This window comes from Vanellus vanellus (assembly GCF_965231255.1).
Source record: "Vanellus vanellus genome assembly, chromosome: 1".
NCBI lineage: Eukaryota > Metazoa > Chordata > Aves > Charadriiformes > Charadriidae > Vanellus > Vanellus vanellus.
Window position 1 is genome coordinate 215,973,552 of NC_138905.1, and position 23,499 is coordinate 215,997,050.

At 36.6% G+C, this 23,499-nt stretch overlaps 1 protein-coding gene across 1 annotated transcript in view; it reads right to left on the reverse strand.

Annotated features, from left to right (window-relative positions):
- PICALM (phosphatidylinositol binding clathrin assembly protein) overlaps nucleotides 1–23,499 on the reverse strand; it is a 73,273-nt gene that overhangs the window by 29,341 nt on the left and 20,433 nt on the right. The window contains exons 2-11 of the mRNA XM_082491634.1: nucleotides 13,315–13,457; nucleotides 10,953–11,028; nucleotides 9,570–9,672; nucleotides 7,320–7,413; nucleotides 6,651–6,762; nucleotides 5,320–5,426; nucleotides 4,043–4,084; nucleotides 3,249–3,334; nucleotides 1,906–2,029; nucleotides 1,420–1,556 (exon numbers count right to left, since the gene is read on the reverse strand). Coding sequence (XP_082347760.1) covers nucleotides 1,420–1,556; nucleotides 1,906–2,029; nucleotides 3,249–3,334; nucleotides 4,043–4,084; nucleotides 5,320–5,426; nucleotides 6,651–6,762; nucleotides 7,320–7,413; nucleotides 9,570–9,672; nucleotides 10,953–11,028; nucleotides 13,315–13,457 — 1,024 coding nt within the window. The remainder of the gene's footprint in view (nucleotides 1–1,419; nucleotides 1,557–1,905; nucleotides 2,030–3,248; nucleotides 3,335–4,042; nucleotides 4,085–5,319; nucleotides 5,427–6,650; nucleotides 6,763–7,319; nucleotides 7,414–9,569; nucleotides 9,673–10,952; nucleotides 11,029–13,314; nucleotides 13,458–23,499) is intronic.

The window sequence follows — 23,499 nt, forward strand, 5'->3', positions numbered from 1 at the left end:
ATTTCAATGGTGATTGAAATCACATTCTGCCACTACTGCTGCTACAAAACAAAACAAAAAGCAGTGTGGTCTGGCACAGCCCTATAATGTGAGCAGCAGAACCAAGATGATTTTCAAGGTAAAGCTTGTTGAAGTTAATGACAGGGATTTAATCAGACACATTGCATCTAATAGCAAGCAACTGAACTTCTGACCCAACATATCCCCTTCATGGCAGCTCCTGCTGCAAAATCTGTTCTTTGCTCACAGCAGTCATACTGCCAGCAACTGAATTTAAACATGAAGACAAACTAGCATTTGGTTTTTTTAGAAGAAAATGCTCCTGTCTTCACCATGTAGGTTTTCTGGCCGTTTGAAGAAGTTTCAGCAGATGTTTCTATGTTTCAGACCTCTTAAGAAGCAAGAACAGCTACTCAGAGTTACTAGTTCAAAGCATACGCCCATTTCAAATACTTTGGCCTCTAAAAAGCAATTTAAAAGAAAATCGTTTTCCAAGGAAGCCTTTCAGTTACTAACACTGACAGATTCTCTAGGTCCTTATATGTGATTCACATATTTGGTGTCAAGTAATTCCCTACAATGGCTTTCTAGTGGGGAAGGAAGGCTGTCAAAGTGCTGACTGCTTTTAAAGAACCACAAAAAGCTAAAGGAGACAAGTAGATTCTTATGTGAGCTCTAACAGAACAACTAAGCAACCGTTTAGGCTTAGGATCACACCCAAAGCAAAAATATGCCTTCAGAGAGCCATTTCCTCCTATACTGACAAAAGCACAGTACCTTCTGCTACTGCTTGATTTGACAGGTATTTTACAGAATAAAGATCACAGGCTTACTCATACCAACAGTTCCTACTAGTCAAAGGCCGGGATTGGCATGCAGTGAGTCTCTTGCATTATCTTTGCAAGTCCTCGCAGAGATACAACTCAAGACTGCAAAACCTGCCTCGCCTTTCAAACCCTGTTTCAGGCTTTCCCGTTCCTGAAGATCTACCAAGAACATTTGTTACCACTCTACTTTTAAAGGTCTAGAAATGCAACATTAAATTCAGTATTATCTTTATGACCTCCCAAACTGAATTTTTATTTGAGTTTTCCCAAATTAACTTGTCAGGTTCTTTGGGGTCAAAGCATGCACGTTTTATAGTTCCAACCGTCTGGCTTACCAACTAAGAACAGCTACAGGGGCTGTGAGCAGTTAGTTCTTATCAGAAACTACTCTGCAAATGGACAATGAAAACACACTTTATATGTTATTTATGACAATAGGTTATTTTTTTCCATCAATTTTACCCAAAACATCATTTCTTATCACATCATTAATGTACTCACACCCAACCGACCTTATGCAATGCACACTCTGCAACAGAAATTTAGAGGAAACTCTAGCTGCAGCACAGTGAAGGAACACCATGAAGCATACCTGTTTGAAGAGCTAGGGGTAGAAAAAATGTCAATGGCTGGTGTAGTCATTATGCTTCCTGCCGCAGTCGACACAGGAGAAGCTGCAGTTGTTAAAGAGGTATGAGGTTTCTTTGCAAGTTCTTTTAGACGTTGCTCCTGTTGGGAAAGTGAGCTGGCATAAGAAATCCAGAAACAACATTTGTGTATATGACTTTGGAGGTCAGTAAAGCAGAACTTAAAGATTTTGTTTATTTATTCCACACACTCGTGTCAGCTACGTATAGTTACAAGGCTCAGTGGTACACAAATCCTCAGAAACTATTTTAACAAACCATCCACAAGTTGTATGGCCCACGTACGTAAGATTCTACTTCCAGCACTTTGCCAATAGTATACGTTCAGTATTAGTAACTCTGTATTTTCCCTTTGCTCCTTTAAGACTCCTAATAACCTATCAACAAGAACATTGGAACAGGGGTTTCGATTAAAAATTCTGTATGCCTACCTTTAAAGCTTTTAAGCGAGCCTGTTCTTCCTCTAGCGCGGCTTGTTTTTCCCTTTCATCAACTTTTGTGAGGGACAGGCCAGTGCTTGCAAGGGAAGAGACTGCGTTGGAAAGGGTGGTAGCCCTAAAGTAATTGGAGAGGAGAAAAGCTGGCTGTTCATAGGTGACACGTGATAGGAACACCTAAAGAACACTTCGCTTGTATCCACCCAGTCTCCTTCTGAACTCTTTATAACATTGGTTATATCTTACACAATACAATACAAAGTGATAAGTTTAAACAAGATACACCGTATGAACTGCAAAATGAAAATGCCTAGAAACCATGCTATCTACTCTTAAACACTGGATTTTGGACTGTCCCCTTAAATGTTTCCCCTCTACAGCGTGTCATAGAATTCATGTTTGAAGCCTTTGTTCTTTTCCTCTTTGCTTAAGATGGCATTATTTATAGATACACGGGAATCACCGAAAATCTGGGCTCCAATTCAAGTTGTTGCTAATTTAACAGGTTTAGGTAAGAAACTACCAATGCTACTAGTATATCCCAGAGGAAGTTTACAATTTATCACATCATGTTTAAGAGTGTGCAAAAAGATTTAAAACAAATGCTTAACTTTTAAAAATACCTGAAGTAATCTTACAAAAGAAAACAAATATTCTAAAAAGTAGCTAACAAAATTGTGCTAAGCCCTAATATTGTCCCTACCATAAAAAAACCCAAATAAAATACTGCCGCCTCATTTTTAGAACATGCAATAGAGAAACAGTATTTGATTTTGGAATATTAAGCTTTTTTAAATTTAAACAATGAAGTTAATTGCCTAGAGGACTTCTCCAGATTGCACTGACTGCCTTTCACCACATACAGTATAGCTTTAATCCCCAATTACTTTAAAAATCCATTCTTAATTTAAGGACTTCTGGAAGCATTTTCTTGCTTTTGACAAAAAAGGGACTAGAGTTGAGATATACGAGTCTAAGAACATTACATACGTTATAGAAGTCTAATTATTAACATAATATGAACATTTGCAGGCAGTAAGTGAAAAAAACCTTAGTTTCTCTTCAGAAGTTCGAGATCAGATGTTGAAAGTCTAAGTACTACAGGAGGGATCCTGCAGCAAGTGCTTGCAGCTCCTTAGATTCCAGTTTTGTTGGCCCAGAAGAAGCTGTCTAAAGTGCTCAGCAAACAATATGATAACTTGCTGTTCTATCAATACTAATATAATACAGTCTGGTCGTCAACACAGCCTACACAAACCTTAGTTTATAATGAAATCAAAAATAATGGTCTTAACATTTGATTCAACAACTGTGTAAAAGGACAAGGGCATAAGCACCTGCTTGCAGCTGTGGAATCTTTGATTTTCTTCCCTTCTAGAGAAGCTAAATGTTGTTCCAAAGCATCAAGAAGGCTACTTGGTGCCTATCAAAAAGAGACATCAGGGAACAGATTTGAAGAATCTAAGTTGAAGCAAACCAGTAGTTAAAAGACTTTCAGAGAATGCAACTACAGAGCAACTGGTACAACAGCTCAGAATACTTATACAGCATCTTGGCATCCTGTACATATTTAATTACTTAAAATATCAGGTGATGTACATTACTCTGTCATAATGACTCATCAATAAGTACTGAAATATGTCAAGAGATGTTAAAATTAACAGCTAGGAAACAGCAAGCAGACAGTTGGAAGCAGTCAGTATTTCAAGAGACACTAAGAAGGAAATTGTACCTAACGTCATTTCTATGTGCACGCTCTGCGAGCCTTCACAGCCACTTAAATGGGCATATAACCAAAAGCAAGCTTGCTAAAAACCACAGCTTCATAATATCATTTAAAAGTTTTGTTATGTGAACTCACAGACACAAACTGTGTTTTCGAGTGTGATAGAAATCAGGTTGTCTTAAAACAATTAAAGTACGACAGAAATGATCTATAATATTTTACAATAGGATCACTGCATATAAAAGCCAGGCTCTGACAGAGGTTGGATTTAATCACAAAACTTGGAAATAACTTGGGGACAATGTATGCAAGAAAGCCTAAATGCATGCCACAATGCCAAGTTTTTCTGATTATGCAACCCCAAAAATAGACATGTACAGGCAAACGCATAATAGGTTTATCTACCTGTGAGAGATCTGGTATGTCTCCTCTGTCAATTCCAACTTGCTGTAAAAAAAAAAAAAAAAAAAAAAAGCTTTAGAATCTGTTTGCATTTGTTAAAGGCAGAGATGCTCAAAAAGCAAACAACATTAGATGAAGCCATGTAAAAAGCACAAAATTGTCCATATACATTTTAAATCTCCACAATATTAACTCTATAACGGTTGGTTATAATAAATTCTTCTGTCAAATGTATACACGTTTGAAGTAGGCTTGTTTAGGTATTTTAACAAATACAACCTTAGAAATAAAACAGAATAAGAATCAAATGTTTCAGAATTTTAAGGCTTCAGAAGTTTGCCTATCGCACAATATATGTGGTAAATTCTCAGACCTACTGATATAAAGCATATATTTGCTAAAACAAAGCAGCTTCAAAGTTCTGTAAAAATGCTGTTTTCCAAAACACAGATCAAACTTAAGATGGTCTGCAGCAGGTTAGACATTGTCACAACAGAAGATTAATTCTCTCAACTTCAGTTGATAGCGCTATCAGCTGAAGATAGCTAAAGGTAGTACCTCTGATAGAGATATTCTGTCTGGACAGACAGCAAGCCAAGCTTTACTGCTTAATTTCTTGTTAAGAGAGTTATGAATAATGAAGGAACGCAGAAGAACAGGAGCACATCTCAACTGAGGAATTCCCTAACACTAGGACATCAATTCAACAATGCTTCAGGAACAAGAATGCAATGTCTAAAAAAAAAAAAAAAAAAAAACCAAACAAAAAACCAACCGCAACCAAATGTTTTGCAAGGTAACTGCTTTTTCCTCTACAAACACACCTATAGTCAAGACATCTTTAAAAAAAACCAAACCACAACATGTTCATCTACTTGTCTCAATTTTTTTTTTGTGAAGCTGTTATTTCATCTGAAACTTATGACAGAATTGTGGGTTTCAAACTAGAATATAGCTAGAATCATAGAAAGCAGCAGATCACCGTGAAGGTACTTTGTTTAAAGCAAGGCTCTTCTTCAAAGAAAGCTCACAATTATCATGTGACCAAGGAAATTTTAAAATCTGTATTTATCTTTTACTTAAGGAGGGTATAAAAGTATTTCGTTGTCAGGTTTTGCAATACAGTCCTCAAATGAACTAATCACTTGGGTAGAGACTAAGTTGACAGTTGATGGAACTGCAATTTGGCTGGAAGGAAGAAGTATCTGCTTTATGAGAAAATAAGCATTTTATAAGCTGTTTCAAATAAAAGGGCAAAAGTTTGGCTGACTAAAGTTTACCTCTGCAACTTTAAGGAACTCTGAGATCCGTGTCATTCTAGTGAGGAACTTCTTATATATATCAAGGCCTTCTTTGCACTGGTTCTTTTTCATATCGAAGTATTTTTCTATAAACAGTAAGAATACTTACATTAAATAAGAAATCGAGCATTCTGCAAAGGATATGCAAAGCAAAAGCATATAGAACAAGAAAAACAGAAAATGCCAGCAGATCTCTTAGTATGTTAACTGCAGAAGTCGCTATGCCTAACTTACACCAAATGACAACAGCTCTGGCTGAACATGAGCTAATAATCAAATGCATGCAATTAGCCCTTACCTTGCAGGTACTAGATCTCACAAAAGCATAAGCACCCTGAAGAGGACAATCAGGTTTAAGAATAGGTCAAAGAACCCTGTGGCCACATATCAGGCAAGATTTTGATATTGTCTGCGAAACTGATGCCTCTTGTTATGGTGTGGTCTACAATGAGGCGCAACCGATTGCAAAACACTGGTGCTAGAAGTGAGGGGGTTCCAACTCCCCTCTTGAAATAGCACTTTCAAACACGGTTTCTGTATGAAGCTTCACTCAAAACATGAGCTGCTACTTCTTGCTGAGGCAAAAGAAGTAGACAGACTTCAGACTGGAGAGGCACGACTGTCCTTCACTGACTATTTCTGCTTTCCATTTTGCAAGCACTGGGTAATAAAAACAATCAAGTAGCTTGATCCACTCACAGAATACAACTAAACCAAGCATATCAACAGACTACGTTCAACTTATTTTCCAGATTTAGGCTCCCCTGCATCTCTAGTGTGTGCAAGTGAAAGGGCTTGAAGCCTGAATTTGTAATTCCCCTTAAAATAGCCAACCAGTCATTAAAACCAACCAACATTAAAGTTTTGATAGTCAAGCAATCACAGATGCTGTAACTGCAAATTCGTAACTGACCATAGCTTATTCCACTTAAAAAGAAACAAAACCTGATCTTGTTTCTTAAATAAGAAACATCAATATCACAATTTGGGTTTGCTGTGCCATTCAATGAGACAAAACCAAAAAACTAAGAAAACAACAAAAAAAAAACCCAAACCCCAAAACAGTGTGAGAACAAAATGAAGTGAAAAAAATCTTGAACTGGCTTTGTTTCAGAAATTTACCCATCTCTGTACACAATGCAATGGAAAATGCTATTTGACAGGAAAACCTTGGAAATAAATCTGGCTTGGAGGTAACAGCAATATTTTGATGGTTCACAGTATGACTATTTCAATTCCTCACAAAAGAGCAGCTCTTTGCGATTGTTTACTCCCAGAAGTTTAGCATTGCAGAAAGCAATTATATTTACCCAAGAGGTTAATAATCCCTTCGTTATATGCAGCAAACAGTCTAATGGCATCTTTGAAGAGGAGCATGAAGGCAGCATTAATTACACCATTTGTAAGTTCGTTGCTATTGACCTAGGAAGATCAGAAAAAAAAAAAAAGTTAATTTAACTGAATTGATCCCTTATTGAAAAACTTCTAGTTCAACTCTAGTACTCCATCCCAAGGCAGGCTTTGCAGGCTTTCCAGTCATCTCACTGGCTACTACTGGAAAGTAGCAGCATAGCAAATCAACACAGGATCTCTCAGCACAGGATTAAATCAAATAATTTTGGCAGACATTTTTATTAACTAATGTCAATATTAACTAACATAACTAAAAGACAGAAGGCAGAAATAATCAGCTTTTAAATGAACAAACAATTCTTACACAATGTACACAATAAACAACACTAATACAGCATGAAGCCTTCTCTCCAGTAAGCATCCTATTTCTTTTTTCTGGTTTCTTGGGAGTATATCAATGACCAAAATGATTTGTAGTCTAAGATGTGCAGATAACATGGACACAACAGGACGAACACGGAACTAGGTTCAAGACCTTTAATCTTGCCCTATTTTACAAGCTTGAGCAGGTTTGTACAAAGCCAGTATGTTAGACATGCACATCATGTACATGCCACTAAACTTACATTGAAGTCAAGAAGTGCATCCATTTGATTTTGTATAATCGGTACAGTTTTTAGGAGTTTTTCTGTGCTCATTGTTCTCATCACTCCATCAGCCCTGTTGTACAAAACAAAAGAAAATCCTTCACCTGAATTTTGAAGGCAATTGTTAGTGAGAAACAGAACGCAGAAAATTAAAATAGGTCAGAGAAAACATTTAAATCACGGCCATTCAAAGCAAGCATTTTGATGCTTAGGAATGCTGTCTAGCCAATACAACTGTAATAACTGCAATGCACAAAAGCAACAACTTTTATATGCCCAACATATGAATCCAAGATTAATTTTTATTCAGAGGAAATGAAACTGATAGTGCTCAGAAACACAGCAGAGCTACAATGCATCAGGTCATCAAAAAAATGCTCTGAAGGTTGTTTCTGAAGCAAATTTTTACCTACGCTTTTTCCAATCACCTGATTATTGTTTGGATTATTTTCTTTTCAACTAAAAGTAGTAAGAAACAGTAATGTGGCAATATATTTTTCAAGCTTTTTCAGAAAGACTAGAGACTACATGACACTTTTTTAATGGCTGACTACTAAGATTCTGTTGTTCATTAATTGTCCAGATTAAATAGACTAAGACCAAATATATTCAAGAAAAGCAACAACTAAGGAAGAGATTAAATCACCTCAGTGACAAGAAACAACTGCTTTCTGTAAGACAAATCAGACAGCCTTACAGTTCATCAGCATGCACACAGCAAACCAAATGTTTCCTGCAAGTGCAAATCTCACAGTGCATCTGCACAGAAAAGGCTGTGGCTGTTCTCCAGGCTGGAAAGCAATGGGGAGCACGCTGCTTCCAGTTTTCTACTTGTGCCGAGTACTCCCTCCTTACAGTGAACGGCAACTGGAACAAACCTAAACGCAGCAGGACATGGGTGTAGAGCCCCTGAGAAAAACTGAGGTGTGGAAAAGGTAGATTGCTGCCACCAGAACAGTTATTCCTGCTGGCTTACAGATGCTGTGGGCTAAATAATTCACCCCTTTTGGCCTAAAACACCTGATTATAAAGCAACTGTGTAACTCTCTAGTGTTGTAGATATGTGTCTCTGGCGACACACATAACCTATACATGGAAAAGGCTAAGTGTTTTATGTTGTTGGGACTCCAACCATCTCTTAAGGCAGAAAGAGTGAAAGGAGCCCAAGCACTCCCCTTTTACTTCACCATCACATCTCAAAACCAAGTGGACTGTACAGTATTAGCAGAGGCATAAAGGATTTGGCCAGTCTTCTCAGGCCAATTTCAGATGGCTTTTTAACACTAATGAGAGATATCATTAGGCAGCCCACTACAGCAGTTAACTTATTTACCAGTTTTAGGTTGAGATTTTTGTGGGTTAGTTAAGAATTAACTTTTAATCCTCAAAATTAATTATCCTGTGTTTGGATGATAAAGGATGCCCAAACGTAAAACTAAAATTATGTTATTAAACTTTAAAAACCTCTGCATACAGAGGTAATGGACAAAGATGGAAAGACTTTCAACCGTGACCAATACATCCTCTCCCACCTTCCCAATAGAGGAGATCTCCAGGTTAATTCCATCGTTCACTATAACATGCAATTTACCCAAATACTGGTGCTCTGCACTGTATTATTTTACATGTAAACATGTACCTAATCTCAAACAACCGGTCTCTCTCAAAGGAGCTCATTTTCTAGGGAAAATTCTAATTCCTGTAGACAAACTCAAATAGTATTTACTACAATGTTCTGTTTAAAGTATGAATTGCACTACCTTTACAAAGGTAATAAACTGCATACAGACATTCTGGGGCAAGAATGGAGAAACACCAGGGAGGACTGCAACGTGTTTCACAAAACACCTGTCATTTAAACATTCCAGAGCTAGAAACACAAGTAAATGGTATAGTCCCCTATACTACATGCAAGACAAAGTAACTTGTGATGTACTGAGCGAGATTTGTCCAAACTTCTACTTTTTTTGACATATACTTTGATGCACACTATTTCTCATTTCTTTAAACATTAACAGTTTAATATAAAGAAGAAAAATTGCAGCAACTGAAGCAAAACATTTTTGCGATATACGTAACTGAGCAGTTCAGCGTCATGGGAGGTACTCAACTGAGAAAAGCACACACTACTGTCGTTACTAAGCTGGAGCCAACATTGAAATTATCCACATGAGTTACAGGACATAAGAAAAAACCTCAAGATAAGCAAAACAAAAACACAGTCCTTACCCTCTTTTTACTTTTGTGAAGTCAAAAGCCACTTGTCTATAGGAAACCGCCTTTTCATTCAGATATCTGCTATACCGTCGGATAAATGTTGACATATCATAGCCTAAAAAACAAGTTTCAGAAGCTTATTACTTATCTAGTCAGTTAAAGAACAAGAACCTTACTTTAAATAAATTGCAACATATTAACGTGAGACAGCTTCATTATATTTTCGCCTGATTTTTTTTTTTAGAGTTAATCTGTGTTATGAAGAGCTATGTATGTCATTGTATTCACCAGTAAATCAAACAGATAATACTGAAAATATCTAGAAGACCTAAACTACATGGAAGTTTACATTTCACTTCCTAGTGAAATTGCTTCCAAAAGCAAACCAAAGTATTTTTATGCAAGTTCTTTCATACTATGATAGAAATTATGACCAAAAAGATTACACAATGTGATTATGAAGATGTTTGCATCAACTCTACAATACACTCTCATTTACAAGTCAACAGAAAAAGAAAAAGGCATTGAAGGAAACATTAAGACATGACAGAATTTTTTCTATGTTAAGACAGTGGCGATAGGAAATATTTTTTATAACTGTCAGTCTAAGGATACAGATCAAGAAAAAAATCTGTTCATAATCTACACTGAGACCATGGAACTTAAAACTGAATAAAACGAGACAATTTGGCAGACCCTTGGTTATCAATGAGAAGGTTTCTGTGCCCAGGCAACCACTCTGTGCCTGCTTTAGTACACTTGTGGCAAAAATTAGAAGCAGCTATATAAAAATTGATGCAGAATGTAAGAAACCACCTCAAGAAGGGGAAAAAAAAAGAAACAACCAAAACAACAACTACATATATGATCAGAACTGCACCGAACTGCAGCATAAGTTTGGAAGGGTATTTCAGTTGAAAAGTCTGAATCTGAGAAAAATTTATTTATCCATAGAATTAATCTCAAAGATAGATGTAATGGTCTTTGAACAATTTCCCAAAAATTTAATTTAATTTTTTATGTTTAGACACAGTTCTTGTGTCACTGACATGTTGTATCTGATGTACATATGATGCATTTTTTGACATTTAACTTACTAATCAAAATATACCTCTTTAAATGGAGAAATCTCTTCAGAAACAGGAGGAATACCAAGTCAGATCTGTTTAGCTAAGAAAGTTAGAAGCATTTCTAAGTAAGCCTTTCCTAAAAGATGCAACAAATTCCTCCAGCAGACAGCTTCTACCATGCCACAAAAGCATTTTAAACTAAGAAATGCAGTCTGGGGTAAAACAGACAGAAAAATGACTTCTTAAATTACACGGTCCATTAGCGTTACTAAACTGTATTTAGTGTCCCCTAGTACACTACTTTTAATGAAAAAAGATGCCTTACCTTGCAATCCACTTTTGTCTAGGAAATTGCTCAAATTAAACAATGTGTTTCTGGACGCCAGATACTGGATAAAACGCTAGATGAAAGGAAAAATTTGAATGCTTTTACTACATTACCAGTGAGCTGGAAGTGAGGTAACAGTACTAGAAACTCTTTTTATCCAGCTTATGAATTTCAGCTTTTAATCTTTAAGACTGATTTCAAATCGGGAAACTATTACAAAAACCCAAGATAGATTTTCAAATGAAGCTAGTTATGTTTTTAATGTAAAAATCTGTGAACAAATCAGTTACGCAGATATTGCATGAAGGCTTCTGACAGAAAGACTGTTTCTTTTAAGACACAATATGGAACTGAAAACTTCTGGAAAAAATCCCCTCAAGTATGTTCTCATTTTACATGCTCACAATTGTTTCACTAGCTTCAATTTTATAACAGTTGATTTCATTTTACCAATTAGCCAAGGCATCTTTGCTCAGCAAACAACTGCAATGGTACTTAGCTTAAAAATGAAAATAAGGCGATATGAAGGTTAGTTTGCTTATATATCAAACCTTAAGTAATCATAAGAATCCATATAAAACATTGAGTATCACACTTAGTACATCTCATTAGTTACACCATAATTCCACATTATGTTTCACAAAATGAGTGATGCTATTTTCATCTTGTAAAGACACATTTCCGATCATGGCACCTCATCTTAATTTAGTAGGAAAAATAATTTTGTCTTATGAACCACTGTATAGAGAGCTGCTACAAAAATAAAACAATCATTCACTTGCAATAACATTTTGACAGAGGAAAAAAATAGTTCTGATTAGTGTAACATATACTACTGAATTATTTTCATTAGCATAAATACATATGTTACGTCAAAAAAAGACCGGAGAAGAGTAAAGGCACACGTTATTTAGCTATAAATGAATTAAGCAAAATCTGGAGGACCAAACACTTTTCAGAGTTTTTTGTTTGGTTTCTTGGTTTTGGTTTGTTTGCCTTTTTTTTTTTGTTTGTTTTGGGTTTTTTTTGTTTGTTTGTTTGTTTTTCAAATTTACAGATTCTCTATAAGTTTCTAGACACTTTCAAAACCACTTGATTTCCATGTTCATTGTTTAAGTACTATTTCTAGCTGTGAAAAGTTTCATCTTGAGCAGCAATCTTGCCCTCATTACTTCTGTAACACATTTGGCAAGTAAAAGTTGTTTGGCAGTTTCATTCTTAAAATGGAAAGTATTTCAGACAGCGGTCCCATGAAATACCTTTCAATACTATGAAGTGTATTGGTATCAGTTTAGAATGTATATGAATGAGAAAATGCAAGCACAGCAATTGTATAGACTCTACTTTGGAAAAGTATCAGTTATCCCTGTGATGACGCTTAAAGTCAACATGAGAAGTTTGCCCTCTTGTGGCTTACTTAGCTTCAAAGAACAGATTTTCACCAAGACCAGAAATACTCTGCAGCTAATCTGCAAGAGAAACCAGTGTATATATATTAAAAAAAAAAAAAAAAACCAAAACCAAACCAAACCCAAACCCAAACCAAACAACAAAACAAAAGCCTTAAGCCCCTCCACAACCCAGGCAGTCAGCCAGAGGAAGCAGTTACACAGTCTGTAAGAACTCTGAATGCAGCCCGAAATGAAAAAATTTGGTCCTCTCTACAAAGTTCTACTTGTAATTTTCTAAAGCTAGAATTAATTCCTCTTAATTCCAAAATTCATACAGATTACATCATACTGACCGTTTGCAGTAATAAGGAATGTTTACAAACACTTTCCAATAAAGCCTTTAAAAGTACAGTTTTGGTTTTTTAAATGCAGAAAATTCAAGCTGCTGCTATGCTTGGCTTGGCATTTCGAAAAATAAGGCCTCATAGGAATTCAAGGTCTAGAACAAAACAAGCTTATTCCTTTTTGTGTAAATTGAGGGTTGTTTAATTGTTTTACAGCATTTGTTGTTATTTAGATGCTCACACTCAAGGCCAGCTCACAAGCACATATTTGTCTTCACTGCAAAAGGTTAGGAGGGTGATGGTGGAAACCAGTTCAGAATCAAGTTACCTGGGAGAAGAAAACCCGTTCAGAAACCCCGTTCAAGATAATTTCTGTTGGTTTTGTTTGTTTGTTTTTATTATTAGAAAAAGCTACCTCCAGCATTCAGGACACTTGCTTTTGACTCTAGAATTACAAACTTTAAAGTAGAAAAAAAACTAAGTAGACAAACATATAGTGAGACCTGTGTTCATGCAGAGTTAGACACAAAAAGGTAAAAATAAAAATTTTCTTACAAAGATAATTAGCGGAAGCATTTAGTGATATTTATAGGAATGAAGTGCTGTAACTGTTCTCAGACATACCTCATTTCCATACACCATTAGATGATGGGTTGTGATGAGAGACTTGAAGACCACTACCCAGCTACTGTTGGTCGTTCTTTCAAACAAACTGTCTGCCAGTTGTGGGATGTTCACATTCATCTCATTCGTGCACTGGATTAAGTCTGCAATACAGAAGGTTTTGTTGTTATTATGAATTCCATGAAGGAAGATCAATAACACAAAAAAAAAAAAAAATCAGTTCATTCACTTTATATAGTAATATTTTCTATGAAAACTGAGGGGCTTTCCAGTAAAATAAGTAACTTCTTGAAAAGCGCCATGGGACTGGTATACCACAACCCTTGAATACAGATTCCACTCAGCTCACTGCAAAGATTCCAGGTCCTCAATTGCTTTTACAGTTGCCTTAGAAGGTCCTGGAATAGAAGTACCAGAATGACTTATACTATCTCTGAGTAAAAACTCACAGCTTTCAAACATCCAAAGCATTAAATAGCAAAATAATTCTTACATGATACCATTTAATCAAGTTTTACTGGAAGATTATGACTAAAATTAACTGTAACCTCAGATTTCTGGCCTCTTAATGGACCAGTAAGCCCTTCTACACATTGGTGCAATGTGAATAATAGAAGATTCCAATACTGCTTAGTCTTGATACAATGCAATCAACACCTTCAAAAGGGCTGAGGAAACGTTAAATGAAAAAATGAGCCTCTAGCTACAATGCCAGAAGCTGACAGATGAATTCAGTTAAAACAAAGTGAAAAAAGGTAACTGAAAAGACAGTTAGGAGCACAGCAAAACCCGAGGTTGGCTAGCTAAAACAAAGCCAGCCAATTATTTTTCAACCTGGACTTCTAGTAGACAAGACTTCGAGACTCTTCAAATAGCTGTTAAAAAACTTACCCTATCTTTCTTCTAGATTTGCTACTGTCATAACTGTATAACCACAAGGAGCCATACTTACAATAGAACCAATATAATAATATGTAGTAATCCAGTTATTTATTTCTGAGTGCCAATGAAGGAAGTAATGACTTAAGATCATGATGCTATAGTGACAAATACAACCGGAGCAACTATATTAACATCCAAAAGGGATATAACACAGCTTGCTAGCATTTAATATGAAGCTTAACTTAATGCAACTAGCACTGATGACATTTTTGCTACTAATACCACCCTGAAAATAAAACAGCAATTTTCACCTAAACTGCCAACCCTACCAAAATCCATAGCTCAATAAGGATCAAGACTTGATTAAGCCCTGTGCCTGCCGTCTATGGGCTACAAAGGCTAACTGGAAACATCCGTTTAATCTGAGGGCAAGCATTTAACCTCTGAAGACAGTTTTATATCCTGTTATGAATAATCATTCATCACGAAGCACTCCTGAAAGACAGGACCGTCCTTCAGCCAGAGAAGCAGGTAAGCATGGCTAGCACAAACTCAGAACCAGTATGGTCAGAACTGAAAAAGCTGCTATTTACAAGTTTAAGTATTAAAGGAAGCAAGCAGGAAATGATTTCCACATTCAGAATGTAGTGAGATGGAGAGATTAGCCATTCCTTTATCTACAAGTAAAACTCTGATGACTACAGGCATTCATGACCTCATTTTTAAGTCATGGATATCTATTATTGGATGATGATTTGGGGCTGTTAAGACAATGCTAGGATATTACTCAGCAAGAGACATGCTCTGAACTGGATCATTAAAACCAAGCCCTGCAGCTTCTTGATCTTCAGGTCTTCCCACCTAAGTAATAACATAAGCAGTTTTGTTCAAGGCTATCTGGCAGGAACGCACATTAAATACAAAGGTGTATGCATCGTAGGATGTCAAGCCATACATTTTGGCATAAGAGGTGCAAGTGCATATTAGAAAGTGAGAACTTCTATTCTTAAATGCAACATTTACCAACTAGTCAACAGTAACAGAGAAAGAGGTGCCACTTGAAAATCCACTAACTAAAAATTACTAAAAAAGTTATATTAATTCTAGACGATATTTTATGCTGGAAGAAATGTTTTCTGAAAACACCACTGGACTTCCAAATCATGTTTTGGTATCTGTTGCAGTGTGTAAAAGAAAACAGGCTCTGTAACCCAGCAGAAAGTCATCCCTCACAGAACTGATGAGTGTTTATGTGAAAAGCATATGAATGAACTTGGGGGGCGGGGGGAGAGAGGGCCAGCACATCAGGAAGGAGAACTAGTAGCCAACTGGGAGAAAACATAGGCAAGAACAGAAGTACACAGGCAAGTCTAGCCTTGAAGGGAAGGAAGTAAATTCGCAAATGCAAACAAGGGAAAGAGGTACTGCAATACCACAGTTACTACAAGCTAAGTTTAGGAAAACATGAAGTTTCTTTCTCTACCAAAATTCAGGTAGAACAACACAGATGCTTAATAATCTGGTATGTCCTGATACCCCAAAGCGCCTACATCACATACATTTTAGAAAAGTTACATCTAAAATCTTCTTTCAAAGTATTCACATAAGCAATGCTAATTAGATAAAGAAATATTTGTACAGTTAAATCCAAATTAGATCAGGAATTTTTGTGCTGTGGCATAAGCAGCCTAGTACAGACACAGCAGAAGAGAGGACAGTACCCTGTACGCCACACCGCTGCACTGCCTGCGTCTTGCTTATTTATCCCATTCCCACAGACACCCTTCATTAAGGGAGAACAACAAATATATAATTATTTTCACATCCTACACCTCACACAGCTCATCTCACACCCACCTATGAAAATACTAGCTACGTATTTTAAAACCTAAGTGCCCAAAGCAACACATCTCAAGACTGCTAGTTACTGGCTATGGTATGAGCAATACGACAGCCAGGTATACAACCAAAGGGCAAGGCACTAAGGGGAATAGCTTAAACCTTAGAAAAAGAACAAAAAAAAAAAATTAAACTCAAACAAAAATATCAAGAAAAAAAAAAAGGATAACCCTTAGTGAAACTGTGATGACTGTTTCATCTTTGAACTTCTTGTCATAGGAGAGAAGGAGGAGGATTGAATACTTACCCCCATCAATACCACAGAAAGGAAAGTCACTCTCTCTATTCATCTTCTGCGCTAATGCCCACACCACCTCTCAGCTGAAAAAGAAACTCTCCTGGGAAATACAAACCAACTTCCCAACTCAAGGCTGCTACAACTTCCATAGCATAAGACACACAGCATAAAGATATTAAATAATAAACGATCATTGTTTCAAAGAAGGCAGCAGATAGCAATCAGAATTTTGAGCTGCGCTTGCAGCTGGCTGGGAGAGTTGGGTGAGGGAAGCTTAGACAGCAATGAATGCACAGACACAGGCACGGACATAGCTGGAGACAGCCCAGGGAAAGGCCATCAGGATTGCCAGGGCTTAGAGCATACGATGCACAAGAAGCGGTTGAAGCAGGTGGGTTTATTCCATCTGCAGAACAGAAGGGTAAAGGCGGGGAGGGGGAATATAAACACTGTCTTCACAGTCGGATGTTTCTTAGAAGTTCACAGCAAAAGGATGAGAGGCAGCAGACATGCTGCAACACGGGAAATTCTTATCAGATGAAGAAATTAAAAATCTTCACAACAAAAGTGGTCAGGGACTAGAGCCCTTAAGCAGCAAGATCTTTTAAAGTTTGGCATGGTTTAAGCAGGAGGTTGATTACAGGACTTTTTGAGGTCCCTCCCAACCTGAAGTAATCTACAATTTAATGTACTGTCTATAGAAAGAGAATGAGAAAATGGAGACAGGCAAAAACAGAGAAGAGACTGACAAAGTAAGTTAAAGTCCAAAACAGTAGTCCAACAGGAGTACTTCTCTAAAGATTTCAAAACCGTAGGCCTATTTAAGTGATAATACTTACGTTTTGAAGAACTCCATTCACTTACCTACACTACATCATACACCAAATTTCAGCAGAGATGTCAAAACTAGATTTTCCTAGAAAGCAGTTGTTCTTTATTTTTAAATTGAAGTAACTAAACCATATTTTTGTTATAACAGCATTTTTACTGCTAAATGACTTTCACATAATTCAGGTCTATTTGGGTTTATGTTTTTTTTTCCAAAGCAGTAAAGATTTCGCAAGGAATTATAACAAAGGTCTGGTCTACAGACATTTCGGTAACATTGAAGATTTGCAATTGCATCTGTATCAAAGACATTGTATTGCTTAATCCTGCTGAAGTAGTCTTACTCTGAAGATTCATAACCAAGAAACAAGCAGCAATCACGTACACAAAGCAGCTACTATGAGACTAAGATGTCGATTTGAAGTGCAGCATCTAAGCACACTAGACATGTAGATGTGGATTAGCCAGCCCATGGTAAGTGATCATACGATTCTTGACCCATGGCAAACAGAAGGCAGCCAGGCTAGATAGTAACACATCAAAGGCACCTGCCACAAATTGCCCTAGAGAACGCGTGTGCTTTTAACACATGCTGGTGACCTAACTCCTTGTGCAGAACCTCATTCTGCACTAAGCAGCCTGCTAAGACAAAGCTATGAAAAATTAGTTTACTTCCCCACAAAAAGAACCATCAGGTAAGCTGAATGCATTTTATGAATTTCTTTCCAGAATTTTACCCATATTAATTTGCAGCAAGATTATAAAAATATGACTTAAAAAAGGGTCCACTAACTCAAATTTTATCACTTGCAATAACTGAACATAAGCCAGAATGACGTACTTCATGTGCTGATTCTTTCCAATGGTTTAGCCGTATCTCTCATTTTAAACAACGTTTCTATTCATAAGTATCAACCTGGAAATATTTACCAGAACCAGATTGTCCAGGCCAGAAAGTGTGCCTCACATCTCTAGTCACTCCAAAATAGGTCAAGCAACTGTGACAGATTCCCATCTTGCTAACTATCGCTTTTTCATCTATCTCAACCAAAGACGTTATCTAGAGTGAATGCTTTAAGTGGTTATATCCTCCAACATGCTGACAGGAGGCATTTGTTTTGTTGTGTTTTTGTTTTGTTTGGGTTTTTTTTTGTTTGGGTTTTTTTTTTTTTTCCTCTATAATGCAAAAGACAGTATCCATCCAGTAAGCAGGTAATTGAAATATTGACCATTCAACAGTAGTAGGCACACACAGTGCCAACTGTTAAACACATTACGTATTTCAGTAAAACACCCCACCAAAATCATAAAGGGAGAATAAGGTATGTGGGAACCGAGGCAAAAGAAGCTTAAAGTGTGGTAGAACTAATAGGGAGGAATAAGCAGCTGCAGCACTGTTATGGCAGACGAAGTTGTGTGAAGCTACTCCCTAGATCAGGAGGTGCTGGTCACAGGGAAGAGAGATTCCCTTTTCGGTGGGAACGTGATCTTTTAAAGTACATGATGGTGCAAACAAGTAAAGTAGAAAATTACTGGCCTTAGTAGAAAAGTATATAAAGAGCACACTTGCTTAATAAAGCAGATTTCGATTTCAATCCTGCATATCAGAGTCTGTGCATTTCAATCGCCACAAATGGTGACCCTGACATGATGCTAAGGAAGAAGACGACTGGAAATAGTCGTGGGGACAGAGCCCAGTGAAGCTGAAGACAGAAGGCAGAGGTGTTGACAGATCCAGATCATATTTAAGATGACACCTGTAGTAGGTGAGCCATTGGGGACATGGGAGGGAAGTCTGCCCATCCCAACAGCGACAAAGGTAGATGACATCCCAGTTAGTAAATTCTTTATTTACATATTCCCCTCTGATACAGACAAAATCGACCCCTCATATAATAAGTTATAGCCAAACACCAAAAAGTTTGTAAGCGCTGAACTGTTCTGCCCAGTAAGTGACCTGCCCATTTCCTACATCTCATTGAATCTGGATTCAAGTTTGATAAAACAACTAAAAACGTAAGACGATTTTGGTGCAAGATTCAGCAGCTGAGCTTGCCCAGGAAAAACTGCTGCAAAATGAGTTGGTTTTTTTTTTTTTTTTTTAAACACTTGCATGGAAATTACTTGGGAATAGAAATTATTCTAGACTACATACTGCCTTAAATTGGGAAGATACAGCAGAATGAATGATCCATAGAACAGCATCTCCAAGTGCCAGTTGCAATGAAGGAGCTCATTGCCCCAGTGCTGATGAAAAAAAGTGAAGCAAAAAATATCGTAATACATAGTTCTTCCAGACTGGCTACATTTATTCTAAAACCAGATCAAAAAAATCTTCAGAATAAGAGCACTTTGCTCTTCATTCACACATGTATGTGGATATTGCAGTTTTATGAAGTTGATTCGAAAATGATTAGGAAACAAATACTACAATCCTGGGAAGCAGCTCAAATACAATATTTAGACTAACTACAATTAGAAAATAAAATAAGTCACAGGTCCTGCCAGAAACTCATAAAGTTTGCATTGTAAGAATGATATTTAAAAACAGACCTCAAAAAGAAGAGCTTCACAAGACAAGCTCCTGTTTAAAGTATCTGGTTTCCACACTGAAGCCACCCAACATGTGAGCTGCTTTGCTTGGATAGCATTGTTTTCTTTCGATCTTTGCTAGAGGTACTACTGTTCCAAAAACTCAATGTCCCCCCAGAACAGCTTCTTACAGGAGTCAAGCCTGTGTTTGACATCCACCCATGGTCCAGAAATTGGTGTCACAAATGCAGCATTGCAACTTAGTCCAAGATTCAATATGGAAATGGCCATCTGAACAACAAAAGGAGCAAAATTTGCTTTAATGTATGTTTTAATTTTAGAAACTAACAAACACTGGAAGTACAAGGCATGATTCAAGAGCGGCATGTATACCCTCACCACATTAAACAAATATTTGATTTCTCCATAGCCAATATAAAATCAATATGCAAAAGGGACCATGGATGATCAATCAAGTGAACCACATGTTAACAGCCTGAGCTTATATGTTCAAAATACACACATACTTAGCTTCAGGTCCAACAGCAGTCTCCAATTTATTCTGTGATCTTCCACAAATATATTTACCCAGCTATGCCCAATAAAAAGTCCTATATATGAATAGTTGATTTTTTTTTTTTTAAAGATTATTAAAGCACCACCCTATTAAATTAAGTAAATAGCTAGTTTCTTTGTATTACCTTTGGGCAGATGTGCACATTACACACCTCTGCTGTACCACAAGGTATTGTCAAAGCTTAAAGGTAATTCTGAATAGACCACACACTTTTCAGATAGCATACACTGCTTTATTTCAGATAAACTCAATGCCCAGAAAAGAAAAATACTATGACAAAAGGGATACATATATAAATCACACACAAATTAACTTTCACAAAATATTCCTAATACCCTACTCTTTCAGAATAGTCAGAATCTAAATACTCTAAAAATACAAACTACCAAAGAGAAGTGAAGTTACCCAACAAACTCCATGAAGTTGTCAGGAAGCTCTCATTTGCCTTAACACTTCATCTTTTCTTAAAAGGATGAAAGCCAAAAATTATTATTAGAATTTAAATACATATTGATGGATCCAAAGGATAAGCCAAGTATGCATCAGATCAAGTTTACCTAATTGGTAAACTTATAACTGAAGCCAAAATACATAGCAAAGCTGTTTCTTTTTTAAATAGAAAACACTTCTTGAATGAGATGAATAATTATTCTTATGAAATTATGTCCACATACAGGAATTCAATACAGCAAAATCCATTTAGCATATGGATTAGCTTTCAAACTGAAGAGGTAACATGCTAGTGACCGACATTCCACTTGCATGAGGGAACACTTGTGGCTAATCACTAATGGTGGAACATGGGACAGTGCCTATACTTAAGATAATTCTACTCAAGAGTGTACATTTGCTTATGATCGGTTCCCCTTTCACCTAAGGCCATACAAAATGATTTTAGTAAAGTGCTTGAGCTAAAGACTTAAAAAGCTATTGATACAGGATTTTTTTTTCTCCTCTAGGAGAGCAGTTTCTCCACAAGATGTAAGATTCAAAGCTGAAACACTTTCATTTTTATTACACTTTCGAAAATCACATACAGTGGGGAAGATTTTGGTATTTCCACTTAACCCAACAGCCGAAACAACAACAAAAAAAGATACAGGTGTCCACTCTCCTAAGACTCAAGTTCAATTCCCTTCTCTAGCTGTCTAGATTTCAATTCACAGAACCACACAGTAACTCCCGAGTTATACCACTTTCCAACTATGTTAGGGTCTCATTTTCTTACGTTAATACTTCTTGCTCTACACAAATATTTGATCACTGGAACACAGCAGTAAATGCGAAGTGTTCCCTCATTTGGTCAGCAATCTCAACTGAATTGCAAATGTTGAATACAAACGTCTGTTACACAGTTCCACAGGTAAGGCGTTACCGAGGGGTGGATGAGAATGTCAGCAGAGACACAACCATTTCCCACATAATGCCACACAGTGTAGCAGCAGCTCGTGCCGTCAACTTACTTGAAGAATTTGGTGAAAAATTTCAAAGATCAGAAGTCAGCAAATTTGCGCCAAAACGGTTAATGATCTGAAGTGATGGAGTTCATGCTGATAGGAAGTTTGCCACTAGATAAAAAATTCCCTCCTTTGATTTTGTGTTAGGAATAGTTACAGCAAGCACTAGTGGTGGTGTAAAGTTTAATTTACTATTTCTAAAGAAATTTTATAGGTTCGGGATTAACTTCCCCCCACCCCCCAAAATGGCTAACATGATCTATGTACTCATCTCAATTTGAAATAGTCCCATCACAGGTTCTGGCAAAGCACACGTGCCTGCCACATCTTTCCTTTCCAGAAGGACAGTTATGCAATAGGCAAAATAGGTGTTATTGACAAAAGAAAAAAAAACACCCAACAGCCACTCTGGTTAAGTTAATGGAACATTTGACAGCAAATCTCGAATGAAGCAGAAACTTAATTTAGGCACACACTGCAGCAGCCACAAAGTTTTCCATGGTCAGTTTTTATTCTGTCATTTGCTGAACTAAAAATTTCATTTCAGCCTGGGTGGTTTGCATGAAGTTTAACATGAAAGATCAGAATTACCTAATCTCTCTGTAACAATTTATTTTTTCTAGTTGCATTGCTTTTTTCAAATTTCCATAACAGATCATCTTTCTACCTTGAACAGAAGTCAAGTCAAGATAGCCCCTTGTCTTCAAATGTCCAATATAAAGTATCAAGGAGGAGAGCTTTTCAAATGGCTGCTGATGACAGGTATTTCGGATTACAGTGGTTATTTTTTCCACTCACCTTGACAAACTGATTATGAAGGTAATGAACATAATGAACACTTAAGATATTTCTTATTCTAATTTTACCCAGTTTAAAAGAAAACATTTAGAAAAAAAACCCAAACTTGAAGTACTTTCAAACACATACCAGTTTTATTTGAAAAGTTTATGAACTGTAACAAAACCCCTTAAAAACATTTATAGAACATTTAACATTTACTCTTCTGCAATATTTAAACACTGGAGGATTTAGCTGTGCCATGAAAGGATTTTGGACACTTATAAAAACCACAAGAAATCAGAAATACTAAACTAAAAACAAAATACAGAGGTTGGCTGTAAAAACCTATTAAAATCTACCTCTACAGACTAATAGTTCTGATGACTGTGAACCCTGATGCCTTCAAATCTGATCATGCACATTCCAACTAACATTTTAGACCCAGATAACTTAATGCATGCATAGGGCAAATTTCTAAATAATTTCCCACCTCTTCTATAGGTGATGTCCTCATTTAAATATGTAAAATAGGATTAGAAAGTTCCTGGATGTAAATAAGTCATTTTCATTAGAGAACCAAACAAACTGTAAAAACAATAATCAAAGTAGTTTCAAACACAAATTCAAGTATGAAAAATTGACAATTTTTTTTAACTGATTTTTCTCAGACACATTTGGTAACTGCAAATGAAGCTGGTGCCAAAACAAAGAAACCCCAAATGGCACACTTAAGTGATGAAGCTAGAAAGAGAGTGATGTGAAATTTCATTCTGAGCCAGTAAGTGACATTTAAGCTGACGGAAGAATATCATATAACCAGCATGTATTTGAAAAGTGAATGATACTTCAATGTTTTCAGAAGTACCATAAGATACCTGCGTTTGCAGTTTAAAACAAAATATGCCATAAACAATATTTGTTCTAAATCTAGTTCCGCTTCTCCTCTGAATAAACCCATTTGTACTAAACTGCTATAGCAGAAGCAGTTTTCT